This window comes from Nicrophorus vespilloides, unplaced genomic scaffold (assembly GCF_001412225.1).
Source record: "Nicrophorus vespilloides isolate i.1.1-1 unplaced genomic scaffold, Nicve_v1.0, whole genome shotgun sequence".
Lineage (NCBI taxonomy): Eukaryota > Metazoa > Arthropoda > Insecta > Coleoptera > Silphidae > Nicrophorus > Nicrophorus vespilloides.
The window spans coordinates 79,654-95,536 of NW_017098422.1; the positions used below are offsets into that span (position 1 = coordinate 79,654).

General features: G+C 32.3%; 2 protein-coding genes across 5 annotated transcripts in view; both read right to left on the reverse strand.

Moving 5' to 3' along the window:
• LOC108562386 (TGF-beta receptor type-1) overlaps positions 1 to 10,250 on the reverse strand; it is a 20,071-nt gene extending 9,821 nt beyond the window's left edge. The window contains exons 1-3 of one of the 3 annotated variants that reach the window (XM_017920695.1): positions 9,377 to 10,250; positions 1,356 to 1,479; positions 702 to 877 (exon numbers count right to left, since the gene is read on the reverse strand). In XM_017920695.1, the coding sequence (XP_017776184.1) occupies positions 702 to 877; positions 1,356 to 1,479; positions 9,377 to 9,491 (415 nt within the window). In that variant the 5' untranslated portion in view covers positions 9,492 to 10,250. The remainder of the gene's footprint in view (positions 1 to 701; positions 878 to 1,355; positions 1,480 to 9,376) is intronic. The other 2 variants (XM_017920694.1, XM_017920696.1) reach the window with 2 other exon arrangements.
• Positions 10,251 to 13,692: 3,442 nt separating this feature from the next.
• The window catches only part of LOC108562381 (UDP-glucose 6-dehydrogenase-like), a 3,179-nt gene continuing 988 nt past the window's right edge, over positions 13,693 to 15,883 (reverse strand). The window contains exons 4-8 of one of the 2 annotated variants that reach the window (XM_017920690.1): positions 15,680 to 15,875; positions 15,464 to 15,618; positions 14,726 to 14,872; positions 14,167 to 14,616; positions 13,693 to 14,037 (exon numbers count right to left, since the gene is read on the reverse strand). In XM_017920690.1, the coding sequence (XP_017776179.1) occupies positions 13,861 to 14,037; positions 14,167 to 14,616; positions 14,726 to 14,872; positions 15,464 to 15,618; positions 15,680 to 15,875 (1,125 nt within the window). In that variant the 3' untranslated portion in view covers positions 13,693 to 13,860. Of the gene's footprint in view, positions 14,038 to 14,166; positions 14,623 to 14,725; positions 14,873 to 15,463; positions 15,619 to 15,679; positions 15,876 to 15,883 lie in introns of both variants that reach the window. The other variant, XM_017920689.1, reaches the window with a different exon arrangement.

The following is a 15,883-nucleotide window of genomic DNA, read 5'->3' on the forward strand; positions in this document are numbered from 1 at the left end:
GGAGGAGATTCATCGTTACATGGATGCAGCAGCAGCATTATTCTTAATGGAGAAATAGGTATGTTTATAAATTATGAACGAGGTCATAGTTTTTGGATCCTTCCAGTTGATAATCCGCAATTAAATGATTAAAAACATTTTAAAACGTAATGCGATGGCCGTGCGAGCGAAACGAGCGCAGCAAATGTAAAATCCAATTACACTAATTCAACAATGCGGCACGGAATATCGTGTGTGTGCAATAATCCACGGATGCCAGAATATAATAATAATACAAAAGAAACGGGCGCACACGACAGAAAGGAGCTGATAGACAATCAGAAATCCATTAATGAGGCGATTATTGCAATCGACTGGAAACGCCTGTCTCTGCTTATAAAATATTCGAAAGCAACAAATCGATCAATCAAAGGCTTCCTATAAAAGTAAAAAAAAAATAACAAAATACAAACTTCGTTCATTACAGTTAGATCAAAAAAAATCAAAAAAAAATGTTAGTTCGTATTATATATAAGAAAACTGTTGCAATGTAAATTAGAGAGTAAATTATGTTAGTAGGAAATCAGCATCGTCAATTTTATTTATGTCAATTCGGTTTCGTGTAAAACAAACAAACAGTTGAAACGAAATTTTGACTTTTGTTTTCTAAATTTAGTTGGGGGGTTGCTTTTCAGAAAATCGGGACAACCACACACATTTACCTGCAGCACTTTTATCGTGCACGTTGGTATAATCTGTATCGACGAGGAGCTCCGGTATATTACCATCATTGCAATAATCTCTGTCCGCACAGCAGATTCTAGCGTAGTCCCTGCTCGGTCCAGAGTCACACCAGATCGGGTGCTCCGGTGGGAAAAATCTCTCTCGATCCAAGCATCTGCGAGGATTTTAAATTTGCGCATGGAAAATTTCAGAAAATCAGTGGAAATCACAAATAAGTAAAAAAAAAGAAACAAAAACAAGAACATAAAAATAAACAAAAGTGAAAGAGAATTAAAAAATATATATATAAAAGTGTCCGGAATTGACCTTTCCAATATGCGCGCGTCAGTTTTCCACGTACGAACGTAATTTCCAATTGGGATGGGAATTGCTTTTTTTAGTAGAAGAGCGGTGTATTAGATGTATAAGGTTCGGGTGCTTTTGGATAATTTTGATGTTTTCTTTATTATTATTTTTTGACGTGGGAAGTAATTTAGACTGGCTACCAATGTAGAGAGACAGAGAGAAAATAATGTATATATTTTTTTTTGTATCTGTGTGTACATTAAAGATAACACTGTAATAACAATTAGAGTTTATATAATATATTTATGTGTATCACAAAGGGATGCTTATTATATTAATCTTCTCACCTGTATGAATGCTTAATTGTTCCAGTTTTTGTTAACTCCGTTGTTGTAAAACAATACCCATCCGTCTGGCACGTGTAATTGCTGGTATGGCAAATTTCACATTTGCATTTCAAACCTTCTACAACTGAAACAAAATTTTAAAAAAATAATCATTAGTCAAATATTCATATTATTATAAATTCAATTATATTAAAATTAATCAAGGAAACGATGCATACATAATGTACTTTAATGTTACAAAAATTCGTTGTTATGGAAATAATGTGTTTATAGGAACTTTTGGTTATATTTAATTAGGTTAAAATGAATATGGAAAACTATTTATAATGGTGTGTATCCTCGATGCGCCTAAATAAATCATAAATATGTATGGTTGGTTGTCATAGAAACAAAGTTTTCTTTTTATGAATCAAACCCCGAAACAATGATCGAAACGAAAGTTAACAACCTACTACCTCGCAATATATAAAATATTAAAACTTATTATTTCAATGAAAATGTATATGACAGATTTCACAATAGTTGTACACATTTGATGAGATTTTTAATGATAATATCATCTATATAATGTAATGATTCCTAAATAATAGAATCATTTAAATAATTTAACCCTGATGGTATTATTAAGTACTACAAAGAGACGCGAAACAGACCTAAATACTTGTTGATACTTTAATGTAATCTTTCTATTGTGAGCACAAACCCACATTCAAGTAAAACTTGTCTTTGTAAAGGTTATTTTTTGTATGCTTTAACGAAAAGAAACATTGTACAATAGAATACTATGAAATAAGTTTATACAATAATATTGTTACTAAATATATATATGTTTTTGTAATCTAAATCACTATAATTCACCTATACCTATACGATTTAAGCTTAAAATTACAGGACTTTATCAAAAAGTGCCACATATTGAAAATATTACTGAAATTTAATACAAATTTAATTTTAATATGTTTTAAAAGAAACCCAAAGAATTTTTTGGATTAATTTGAAAGATAATCTTGATTTTTATTACTATTAAATACAATGAGCAAAATGTTACACAGTTTAAGTATTTCTTTGAAAAGTATTTGCTAGTGCGTAGATACTACTTGTCAAGTAATGAGTACGTAATATGTATTTGGCAACTTGAATGAGTACTTGTGACACGTGTACTATAAGGATATGTAACTGTCATCGAACCCTAACTTTTACATTTAACCATTGGCGGAACTACAATGTCTATATCTTGAGATAATAAAAGTAACTGATGTCTAGAGCCCACGACTTTCTTAATGTGGCCCACAGAAACCTACACTACACCACCCATCGTCATCAATTTTTTAACTGTTTTTTTTTTTCATTTCAAATTAAGGGGACCTCATTTTGCCTGGTATCATTAAAGTATAATATTTTGCAGGGAGGACAAAGATTTGAAGTTGCGCCACTGCATTTAACTAAAAATTGTTAATTATTCTTGTATTTCGTAATACTTTAAAATTGTAAAGATCGTTACACTTTACGTTTCATGCTCACTAGTTTTAATCATAATTATATGCAAATGAAAACGCGTATGCATTCTCACCACCAACATATTATGTAAATCGTACAAAGACAAGTTTTGTTCTGACCCATTTCCGTAGGGAACAAAGGCCGATAGCCTTCTGCTTCTTTGCGTTATTTAAAGAAAATATTAGTTACCCGAGTTGCGATAGAAGCGCATTGCATAAATCGAAAAGTACGTCATTGGAAAATTTGAGTAAATAAGAAAATAAATAAACAGATGCAAGATTAATCTCAAAAAACGACACGGATGACGTCCACATGATTACGAGTATGTCATGGAAAGTGTTTGGATGGGTGATCAGCATCCTTCGCCAATGCTATTTTAGTAAAACGATAACAAAATCTTAACATTACATAAGTAATACAAATAATTGAGAAATAAACTTGCTATTGCATATCTATAGTATGTATTTGGTGGGTGATCGATTAACGAACAAAATCCGTTCAAAGAAGATGTTCGTTATCCGAATTGTTCGTTAACCGTTTATAGTTTTAAGAAGAAGCTTAAGCGGTTATTTGTTTGTAACTGAACACGCATTGTAATTATTAATTAAATTTTAATCATTTAATCCGTGGACAAAACAAAAGTGAAACAAAATGACACAAATTACTTTGATTCTATTTTTTATATATAAAAATATGTTATTATTCACTTAAATACCTAAAATATTTAATGAGTAATGCACGAACAAAATATACAATAAAATGCAAGATTGTGCAAGATGTTGTAATGCGTTACGTATACGAAAATTGAAAATGAAATGAATTTAATTTTTCTGCCCTCATTAGTTTTACGAGACACAATTGGACACATTTTCCCTGATGATGAATGCCGGTTCGTCCGTACAGCTGATCCCTCTGGCACGCAAGTACTTTAAGTTTAATCGGGTAACTAGTCATAAGTTTATAAATAAATTAAATTATGTCAGCGTTCTTCCTGTAGGGTCAACAGCCCCAGATGTGTTACGTTCTAGGCCTAATAACACCACCATCACATCTAATCACTATTTATAGTCGGTATGTTATTTGGAACGGACAAATTAACAGAACCATTGGGTTTCCGAAATATTTACAATAAAATGCATCATCACGTGGGCGAATAAAAATTGGGTTTAATTTTATTCCGGTGTATATTTAAAATATTGTAAACAAGAGGGAACGTCGAACCAGCGTAGAAAATAGAATAAACAAATTGATGTTTATCGATGGAAGAGCTTTTGAACAAACTTGGAACGAAATAAGATATTATTTTAAACTTTGTTCAATCCAAATAGTAATCAAGTACATTCAACCGTCTTATAACACGATTAATTGGTAAGAAAACCGTGTTCTATAGAAATTGTGTATAAGAAACTCAGATTAATTCACTTCAATCAAATTGAAATTTATCAACATTTTCGTCTACCAATGCATTTGAGATAAATGTATCAATGAATACCATCAATTCATCTTCATTTAAACTTTATATTCTAAAGTCTCTTCACGAATCTGAATTCATGTTATTTTAACCACAGTTATACCATCTTTAGACAATAGTTTTAGTAATGGAAAGATTAATTCAACTGAAATAAATTATAATCATCTTATTGATGTATATTTCTAAATTCTAGAGGATTCTACAAAAATTGGACAACATCTGAAAAGTTTGTTTCTCAATCTATAATTTATAAAATTTATTCTGATTTTAATTCTCTACTGAGAATTAGTATTTATCAATCATAAAATTATAGGTAACATCATAATGTACAAATAGGTGTACTTCAAGCTTCTACAGGTAGCAATGCAGACATTAACAAGTTAATATTATTAATTTCATGTTCAGGAAACGAAATACCAATATTTAAATTAACAAGACTTTTTGTTTTGTCAATTGATGGACTAGGTCAATTTTCTGTTCCATGTCGCACTATTATCCAAAATTAAATAGATTCCTTCCAAAATTTTCATTTCTGATTGAAAAACTTCATTCTTAGGGGATCGACGAAATAAGTTTCACTCTTCGGATTTTAGTTATAATTGGTAAAACATCCTCTTTTTGAGTCAAAATAAAATTACCAGTATTTCTTATCTTATCGTTCCGGTAACCGTATTGACAGGAAAAACCGGTTAACCGTTTACCGGTAATGGAACCCCTAGTTATAACAGCGTAAAAAGATTCGCATTATGAAAGAGTTAACTGTAATACATACGAATTCCCGGACTTACGAACAAATTTCTAACTTGTTACAAGGAGATAAATAGTGATAAAAAATAACTGTCCAAACAAAAAATGATAATTTCTTTAATACAATATATATACTATTTGTTTTGTTGTATTTGTTTCTTTTGTCGTTTTTGATTAAATCATTGTGATGTCTACATTGAAAAGTATTTATAAATAAGTATTTTGTTTATTTTAATCTATTTTTTCAAATTTAACATATATATAAGTAAAAACCATGATAAAGTGAAGTGAGATAAGTATATTTTTTTAAATTCCTCCGACTTACAAACAAATTTGACTTACGAACAACCCTTTGGAACGAAACTTGTTCGTAAGTCGGGAGATACCTGTATATTTGTTTAGGTAATCCAAAAAAATATTCAATGGACAATGAAAGTGTTCAAAAAATGGACGAGTATTCATATGTAGTTGACTATGCAAACCCGGTGCCAACTATAGAATATCTTGTCTAATAATATATAAACATACGTAAAATTTAAATATAATATTGTTTCCATCAACATTTCCATAAGAAATTACTTCTTCCAGCGTTTGTAATAGTAAATAATAACACTCATCAATGTTAATATTCGTTAATGATTTAATTATTTAACATACTTTTATTGTGTATCAAAAACGTACATGTAATAACTTGTGAACGGACTTAACAATTACAATTTACGTTATTAGTTTAACTTTACCAGGTAATAGTATGTGCACACACCAAAATATATCTATAAAAAAAACATGATGGTCTAACGAGCCAAACTGCGTTAATAATACGTTTGTTTCGAATCTGCATCTTTATTTTTTTTCTTCTCTGCGATGCACGACTATTTCTGTTGCGCAGAAATCCGATATGCCTATATGGAACGAAGATATTTTAAATGATTACACGACTGAAATCAATTTATGGCGAAATAATTACGTGTAGGTGTTTTGCACGAACCGAAAGGAGAAAACTTGAAAGGTTTTCGGTATTATTTACCTACCGAGAGGACAGAAGAGGTGAATAGGAGAAGTAAGGACACAGTCAAAAAAAAAAGAAAGACCGCAGAACATGCTTTTAATAACACATTGTTTCTTGCTTGGCTCGTGTTACCCGAGCAATCGGGATCCATTCAACTCGAAAAACGGATTCAATTACATACATTAAACTGTGAATAATATGTATTTAATTCTATGCAAATGAACTTCATTCAACTTGGACGAAGTTCGAAAATGATAATTATAAATGTTTGAACCCCATAATTAGATGGAATAGCGATTGTATTTAAATTTATGGATTTACAAAAAAAAATATATTTGGATTTAATTTAGATTAGAGCAGTGCTTCCCAAACGGCGCAAATATGTAGAACGATACCTCGTATAGTGCGTATAATCCGACTGTTTGATGTCTATGTTTAGTACTCACACAGAGCAAAGTCTACTATATAATACTGACATATTAAAATAATTTATCATCTTATTAAACTGAAATTGGAACTCAAAATAGTAATTTGGCTATTTCGAAATCACATAATCTATTGTTAATGGCTCGCTGAAAACACAACTTTCTCTGACATAAACAGAGAGTCAAACCGAAATTAATTTCGTTCCGGTTTACGGTTACGTTCCAAGTAAATGTTTATCGATCCAGATTCGGTTTCGGTTCGTCTAAAAATGTTGATTCAGTTCCGGTTAAAATTAAAATTTAAAATCGAGTCCAATATCAAATTTTGATTTAATTTTATTTACCAAATTCCTTACTATTGTTTACAATTATAAAATTGAAAATGAAACAAAAGAAATAAAAATTAATTATTGACTAGTTTAACACATGTACTTTGTAATGTTTCTTCAGTCATATTTACAGTAACATTCTTGTTTAATCACTTTCATTTGAGTTTGTTCTAATGTTAGTTGCACAAGCCCGACAATGTTAAAAAATTATTAATTTATTGGAAAAATAAATAAATTGAACCGAAATTAACCGTAGTTAAAATTTCGATCCGGTTTTTCAATTGAGCAATTTTTCGTTCTGGTTACAGTTAAAAATTCCGGTTAATTCCGGTTTTCGGTTCGTTTCCGGTTCGACTCTCTGGACATAAGACAAATTGTCGTAAATTGTTTACAATCCATCAATTGATCAATTTTTAAACAAAAAAAATCACTGTTATCACATAATATTAAATATAACGAAAAGACAAGATTTGTAATCAAAACAAGTTATTATTGTACTAAATTATTCATTTGTTATATTCATCCAAGTAATTATAATATTAGTTGAAATATTCTGAACTAATCGTGTATTTGCATAGAAATTGCAATTTAATTCATTAAAAATCTAATAATAAAAAAACTAACGACTTTCCTAAGAAATAACACAACATACGTGATTGGCATGCATTATACGTGAATCATACGTTTAAAGCCACCTATTCAACGTATCTTAATCTCAATAATACTAAAAATATTACTAAATATCTTTGTATTTCAGCAATGAACGTGTTTACAAATATATAAGTTCAATTTGGGAAATATATATTCTTATAACAATGCTACCTTTTAATGAGCAATTACAAGAATGTGAAGTAATTAAAGAAACGGATTTGTTAATCTAGTTAGTTAGTGTATGGTAACTTTTGTCCAATTAAAAAGTAAAAAGCATTCGATTAGAATGCACAATCAAAACCGGTAATGGTCGGTCGTTGTTTCCGTTTATAATGGGCCCATAACATTATAAACCGAGAGAACGACACGACCGGCCATCAATTAGAATTTATTTTGATGTTACCTCATAATTCCAAGTAATGAATAACCTTAGAAAATACTTTAGTTCACCAACCAGTTTATCCAGTATTATAATTAAGATTTATAAGAAAGTTGAAAATACGCTTCGAGTAATTGAATTTAACGCATTATAAAGCAAACGAGTGACGGTCATCAATAATACTTTATATTTCCTAACAAATAATAATCTTATAAAATACTATAGTTCATCAACAAGTTTATCTAATATTACAATTAATATTTAAAGAAAAAATAAAAATGGTAATCTCATAGTTTAAAAAAAAAAACTTAATTAGATTGATTTAATACATCATAAACCAAAATGGTTTGTTGATATTTAATAATTCCTAGTATTAAATAAGTACTTGAGTTAATCAACAAGTTTATAAGTAGAATTGCAATCATTTAAAGATAGTTTATAACGTCACATTGAATAAATGAAATATTTTAGTTTAGAAAACATATAATTAGATAATAATGATTTGATCAAATGGATTTTATGTAATAAACGTTTACGTTGGATTAATAATATCAAAGCAACCTAGACTTTGTACAGGAATTCTAATTAGTTTCTATCCTGTGTTTACTTATGATAATCAAGTATTGTGCTATTAATTGTATGACTAAAAGACAAAGATTATAATGAAACAAAACCGCGCTTGTAGGTTCCATCATGTGTTTGTTATTGATAATCAAGGATATGAACGCTACAAAATGATGAAATATAAATCAAACTTAGGACTTCTTCAAAGATTGAAGAGAGAACAAAACAGAACTATTGATTGCATCATTAAAAGTGTATATGGAAGTTATTGTTTCATTGAAGCATGGCAGAAATGTTAGTTGAGTCGTGTTTTGCGAGGTGGATACTAAATGATTGCTGTGACCCAAAGAGGAGAGAGTCCCCATAACCTAGTGAGGACCAAAAGTTCGAAGGCGGCGATCATCGATTGAAGTAATTATTGCAAAACACGGCCGAAACGCGAACACCGACCGGTCCTCGTAAAGAAGTAGAAATTCGAATTGGAATGGACTATCGATTATCTTATCGGGGGGCTTAATCTAATCAGGCGCCTACTCGTGCCCTCATCCCCGGGGCCAATCCAGCAATAATACGCGCATAATTGTTTGCGTAATTTAGCATACAATGATTTGGCATAAATTTCGAGAGCCCGGGCGAACGTAAGAACGAACGTCAACAGAAAACCAGCTCGAAGAGCATTAATTATCGTCGTTTGTTTATGTAACTAAGTGTACGTAGCTGGGAGCGACGGTGGAAAATTGTTATACGCTATTGGTGGAAACAACAACAATAATGCGGTTCCTTAACCTTGAGTTTGACAGGCGCGAATCGGAGACGAGGGGGAAGGAAAAACTTGTGCATGGCCATGGTTGGAGATGGAATGGTCGGAGAAATCTTGTTGTTGTTATTTGTTTGTTTGATTGCTTGGATGTCGATTGATGTTGTTGGTGATGATGATGATAATACCTACCAATAAATAAGTGGCATAGCCAGAAGAGGGGTAGCAAAGTTATGAGCATTGTTCTTTTCAACATTTTCGTAGCACGGTGAAACACATCAACAACAAAAAAAAAACCCAAACACATGCACGCACGCAATCGCTCGCACCCACAGCACAACTGGACTTATTAAACAACAATAACAATTTTCACGGCGACGTAATGGTCTCGATAATACGCATCATATCATTTGCGTGCACTTGTTTTCCTTGCTTCCTTTTTCTTTTATATTCGGAGAACGCGGATCCGTGGGGCGAAAAGCATGTTGTTCCTTCTTTTCTTTCCTTCTGCTTGTATCTTCTATTCGTGATGTTGTTACAGCATTCGTCTGCCATTAGACGCAGCGCCCGATCGTTTCATAATTAATACGGTTTATTGAACGTCCCATTTGATTACACCGAGAACAGCTTTTGGCAATCACATCTCGCATTTTCCCCACCACTCGGTGCGGTTCTTTCCCACGGTCAATTTCCCCCCGTTGATGACGAAATGCGTGTGCCCAAAACGAGCCCCCGGCCCGCTCCACCGTCCATCCGTCCACAACTCCTATATAATCTAACTCAATCCTGTACGAATCCTTCCGTTCCCTCTGTGCTGCTCTCCTCCGCACACACTATCCTATCCTTTCTTTCTGCTCACGTGCGATACATACACGCACCCCGCACTGCTCTGACAACAGCAAATTGACCCCGGCGGCTCCCTTAGCGTGAGCGGAGATCTTTAATGTTTGCATCCGCCGACTGGCACGTTTTAAAACCAAGAGAAAAATAACATCTAACTGCGTTAAAAAAAATTTACGACTGAGACAAAAATAGCCGCCATGTTAACATTTTTGACAGGACAGATATCGCGGGATCCCCGACAGGTGGCGCGTCAGCGGCGCGACGTTCTTATATGTTTTGTTCTTGCTGCTTTTTTTTTCTCTTTGCAACATTCTGCTAGACTTCCTCGCAGACTTCGGTACTCCTCATCGTTACTCCTATTGTCCCACGTTCGTCAATAACTTTAAACAAACTTACTCATAATTTGTTAATATACATTTCAAGCCTCTATCCTTGAAGTCAATCTTCAAATCCAGTTCTACTAGAAACTTTCTCTTATCCTCCCATGCTATAAAAATTCCTTCTTGAACGATTTATATAGGGAGTACATCTTATGTCCTATAATTAAAAGATTTATAACTTGTTTCAAGTTTCTCTTCCTTGATAACTTTCCAAGGAAAACATTCACTTCTAATTCTTCTTCAACCTACCTATTCGACGCTAAAAGTATTTACAAAACAGTAATGAAATTCTAATTATCATTATTCCAAATTTTCAATTTATTATAAAACAATTAACCATTCCAATTCTACTAAAATATATAGCCATTCATATCATGTAGATCAGCGTTTTCCAAACTGTGAGGCGCGCCTCCCTGGGGAGGCGTGGACTAGTCTAATGGGAGGAGCGAATATTAGTACCAGTGAGCAATTTTCCAAATATCTGCTGAAGTATAAATACATTCTTGTGCTCTTATCCATATTGCTGTAATACGCGTTCAAAATTGATAAATTGAAATTAACATTTGATTGATTTACTCGAAAACTATAATAGATAGAATTAATCCAATATATGCATATGAAAGCTGAATGTTTGGGGATTCCAGCAAGTATAGATACATGCCTGTGCTCTTATCCATATTGCTGTAATACGCGTTCCTTTTATGAAATGGAGCGGTGTGGGGAGGCGCCAAATGATTACATACTTTTGAGGGAGGCGTAGTAACATCAAGTTTGGAAACCACTGATGTAGATTAATAGATTTAATTAACAAACTACATAAATAAACAATTTATATTTTTTTAGTACAATTTATTTGAATAGTTTATTACTTTAGGGACGGCGAACACATCAATCTCGAACAGTTGAATTTCGAATGTGACGCTAGACGAAAAGAAAACTTCATTTCGCCTTGATATATTATTAACACTTTTCATTCGGCCGAAAAGTTTCACTACACCACGCACCACTTGCCCAAATAAAATAACAAGTGTATGCATTTGACAACTTCAATAAGTATTTATAACCAGGGGTGATATTTCTGTGCGTACCGCACCAATTGTTATAATTTTCCGTACCTATTGTTGCGTAACATAGTAAAACAATCAAAATATTAATCTAATAAGTACAGTCCTTTAATAAAACTGAAAATAATATTCAATATTGAATATTATTTTATAAAATTCTTTGTTTATTACTTTTATTACCGTACTTGTTGTATATTATAACAAGAAGTTCACAATACACCAAAAAATATCAATGAAAATATTATTTGAAAATTATCTGATTAAGTACAATCCATCAATAAAACTGATAAGAAGATTAAATAGTGAATATTATTTACCTCCTATTTACTACCGTACCTGTTTTTTTTTCCTATTCTTTCTTGAGTCATTGACATCTTAACAAATTTAACTATCGTCCCTGCTTATGATCATTAGTACACCAACTTAATGTATGACATTTAACACAAATTATTACATTTCTTATTTTTTTTATTAATTACAAAACAATACATTTTTATAAGCAATGCTCCGCATACCAATACATAGATACACTGTAGTCCTAATTAATTAAACAATTAACACAATATATTAATTATTACACCAAGCACGACTTTTTTTATTAATTTTTATTTAAAAATAATTATTTTAGTTCTATTTCTACCACCCTTTAAGTCAATGTTTTTTTATTACCTACTACCCTAAAATATATTCTTTTACTACAGCATTACCCCATTTTTCATGGATACATAGATGATGAGCGACGGAGTGAATTCTAATATTTTTTTTATGGATACATAATTGCTGAATTATCCCTAAATATTCACGTTTCTCCTCGTATCAGATTTTGTTAACATAAATTATAAACGTATATTTTTTTTAAATTACAGACAATTTCCATCAAGAAATTCTATTTTCAAAATCTTATTAGCTTTTTCTTTTGTGATATAGAAATTTTAGCTCAAAATTATTTATAAAACATACAAATCAATCGAATCGTGGAATGTATTATGCAACTTTCTAAACATGCAGTATTAAAAATCTTCAAAAAACTACACTGCAAGTGATCCATAAAATTCTAAATTAATCTGAAGAGCTAATAAATTTTGTAATTATTTTAAAATAAATTGAGTACGAAACATTCCAATCATAACAAGAAGCATGATCTTTATAAACTGCAACCAGATTTAAATAAAAAAATTCAGAAAAATCGCACGTCATATTCATAATCACTTCCTTACATTGTCATTTATCTTCATTCACTAATGACATATAGAGCTGAAACTAAGTACAATAATTAATTGAGTTTTTTTTCACACTTTTGACCAGGCAATGTTAAATTATCGCAAACATTCAAATGGTAATGCTTCTCGCAATTGTGTATGGTTTTTATATGTACTTGCTGGCTTCTAGCCAAAAGAAGCCAAAGACGCCTACGTGGTAGTCAGTGTTATTATTACACTGCTACAACTGACTTTGTGCACTTTTTATTTGTAGATTTCACTTGTTGCTGAACAATTCACGTACTTTTTCTATGAGACGAATTTTTACAGAAAAAAAATATCTGTCTAAAAACGAAACTATACGTTTTATCAAAGACGTAAAATGCAGTTGTTATTGTTAGTAGCAACACATAAAGTTTTTAGTTTACCAAAAGTATAAAATTGTATGATTTTGACAATGATTTTCAATCGTTGTGCCGTGAAAAAAACATCAATTCAAGGAAGTTCAAAGAACAAGGGCTTAGGTTTTCTTCTGAAGTTTAATAATACGTTGAGACAAAACGGATTGAAGATAATTTGTATCATAGTATCATTCATTATTAATACGTCGTAGATATAATAATTGTAGGTTTTGAATTAAAGCCGGCTTTTAAAATCATTTATTGATGCTAATTATTTATTTTGTTTTAATTGTTTATAGACAGACATCAAATAAATTAATCATCAGATTATAAAGATAAAAACGAATGATCAATTAAGTAGATGTCTATAATGCTATTGTAATGTTTAATGCTAGAAAAATAAAAATAAATTAAAAGTTTTCTGTTGGTAATGAGTAATAGTGAGGAAGTAATCTTGGAATTCGAGAAGACAATCGAATTTGCTTATTTACACTTGTTTTTAAAGTGTACAACTTAAATCACAATCAGAATTGCAACAGCAAGATCTGGGGGAAAAAGAATCAACTGAACTCAAAATATATATAAAATAAATTTTATTATGTTTTAAAAATAAATGCACTTTGGAATCACAAAATATGATTTTCGGAATAAAATCATCGCTTATAAATATTAAAATTAAATTAAGAACAAGTACAATTTCGAATACTGATTAAATACAGGTCGTCAATTTATACAGATACATATATATCTCTCAATTGCATTCGATAATTCCCATTTACGTTGGTTCGTTCAAACGTGATGATTGTTGGTCATACGAGGCGGCGGAGTCGGTTTCCTCAGCTGTTTGCCTATAGTCTGCACGTGGAATCCGTATTCCAGAAGCTTCTCGTGATCAAGGATTTTCCTTCCGTCGAAAATGAACGCCGGTTTCATCATTCCATCGTATATCTTTTTGTAATCCAATACCTAAAATGAATACATTAATTAATACAATATTAATCCTGCAAAAGTCATCAATAATACAATAATATGTATCTTCAATATCAATTAAGCAATTGTTAGTTTATATAATTGCTTAAGAATACCAAAACTTACCATGAACTCATCCCATTCTGTGCATACAACGATTGCGTGTGTTCCTTTGGTTGCCGAATACGCATCGCCGCAAACCTTCACGGTTTTCCTGACCTGCTCCGGAGATTCGCATATGGACGGATGCGTGAGATCCTTAAAGATTTGGGACTCCTCCACCTTCGGATCATAGATATTCAAGGTGGCACCTTCGTCCAGAAGGGTTTTGGCCACATAAATGGCCGGACTCTCGCGAGTGTCTCCGGTGTTCTTCTTGAATGCGAAACCCAAGAGCGCGATATTCTTACCGCTGACGGTATTGAAGAGAGCTCGAACGACTTTGGCAGTGAACCTCGATTTCTGGTATTCGTTCATATCGATAACCTGCTGCCAGTATGCGGCCACCTCGGGCAGATTCAGGCATTCGCAGATGTACACCAGATCTAGGATGTCCTTTTGAAAACAGCTCCCACCGAAACCGATAATTAAAAAAAAGAGATAGAGGACATCAAATACTGATTGGATCTTCCGATGCCTCCGGAGAAATCCAGAATCAATGCGACGACGGTGTTAAATCCTTACCAATGGAAGCCTGCAGGAACTTCGAACCGATCCTCGAGTCCAGACCGACAGCTCGAGCCACCTCCGAAACGTCGGCTCCGGTAGCCTCGCAAACTGCTGACAAGGAATTGATGCTCGAAACACGCTGAGCCAACATCGCATTTGCAGCCTAAACAATCACAAAAGAGTAATTATTATATGTATTGTAGTTATTAATAGGTTTGTTGTTATTCCATTGTCACATAAAACTTCGCCTTGTGTAATATTTAGTACAAGATTTTCTAGAAAGTTTTATTCAAATAATTATTTTTCTTGAATTAATATAATTTAATAGTTTAATGGAAATCTTGTTGTTCCATCAAATTAAGGTGTCTATAATTGAGAAATGTTTCTTTAAACATACAATAAATTATTACAAGCCACACACGTTGCTTAACATCGAGATCATCCAAATTGGAATTAAAAATCAGTCACACGGATATTTATAATCCCTGTGTGGCAACTTTTATTATTGTCGAATCAAATGTTATTTTCGTACGATAAAAAAACATGTACTAAGTAAACACCCTAATCAAAATATTCAGTTAAGCAACAAAGCGAACCGAGATGATTGGAATAGATTTATCGTCCCAGGTATTTAACTGACGTCACGTTCTGCATTTACTTTGAACGTTATCAGACACAAAGCATTTCAATTTTGCATGCAAGAAATAATAATAAGCGAAACGCATAAAAGCGAAACCATTTATAGATAACTCACTAATTTTGATAATTCCGATGACCACGTATTTGTGGTTAAAATATTTTTTCTTGGGATCCAGTGTTCGTAGATCTTGCATAACTTCTCGATAGCTCCGCTATCTTCACCACCAATTAGAACGCGGTCAGCGTGAAGCAAATCATTGATTGCAGTACCTGTAATTGACAACAAAGAATCATGATCCATTTCAAATTGGTAATATAAGGAATTGCTAACCCTCAGCCAGGAACTCGGGATTCGAGAGAATGTGATAAGTTACTCCCGGTTTGTTGTTGGCATACAAGATGTTCTGGATGCTCTCGGCAGCCCTCACCGGCACCGTACTCTTTTCCACAACGATTTTATCGCTTTGCGCGATATCTGCAATCATTCGAGCGGCACCTTCAACGTACTTCAAATCTGCTGCCCGGCCCTAAATCA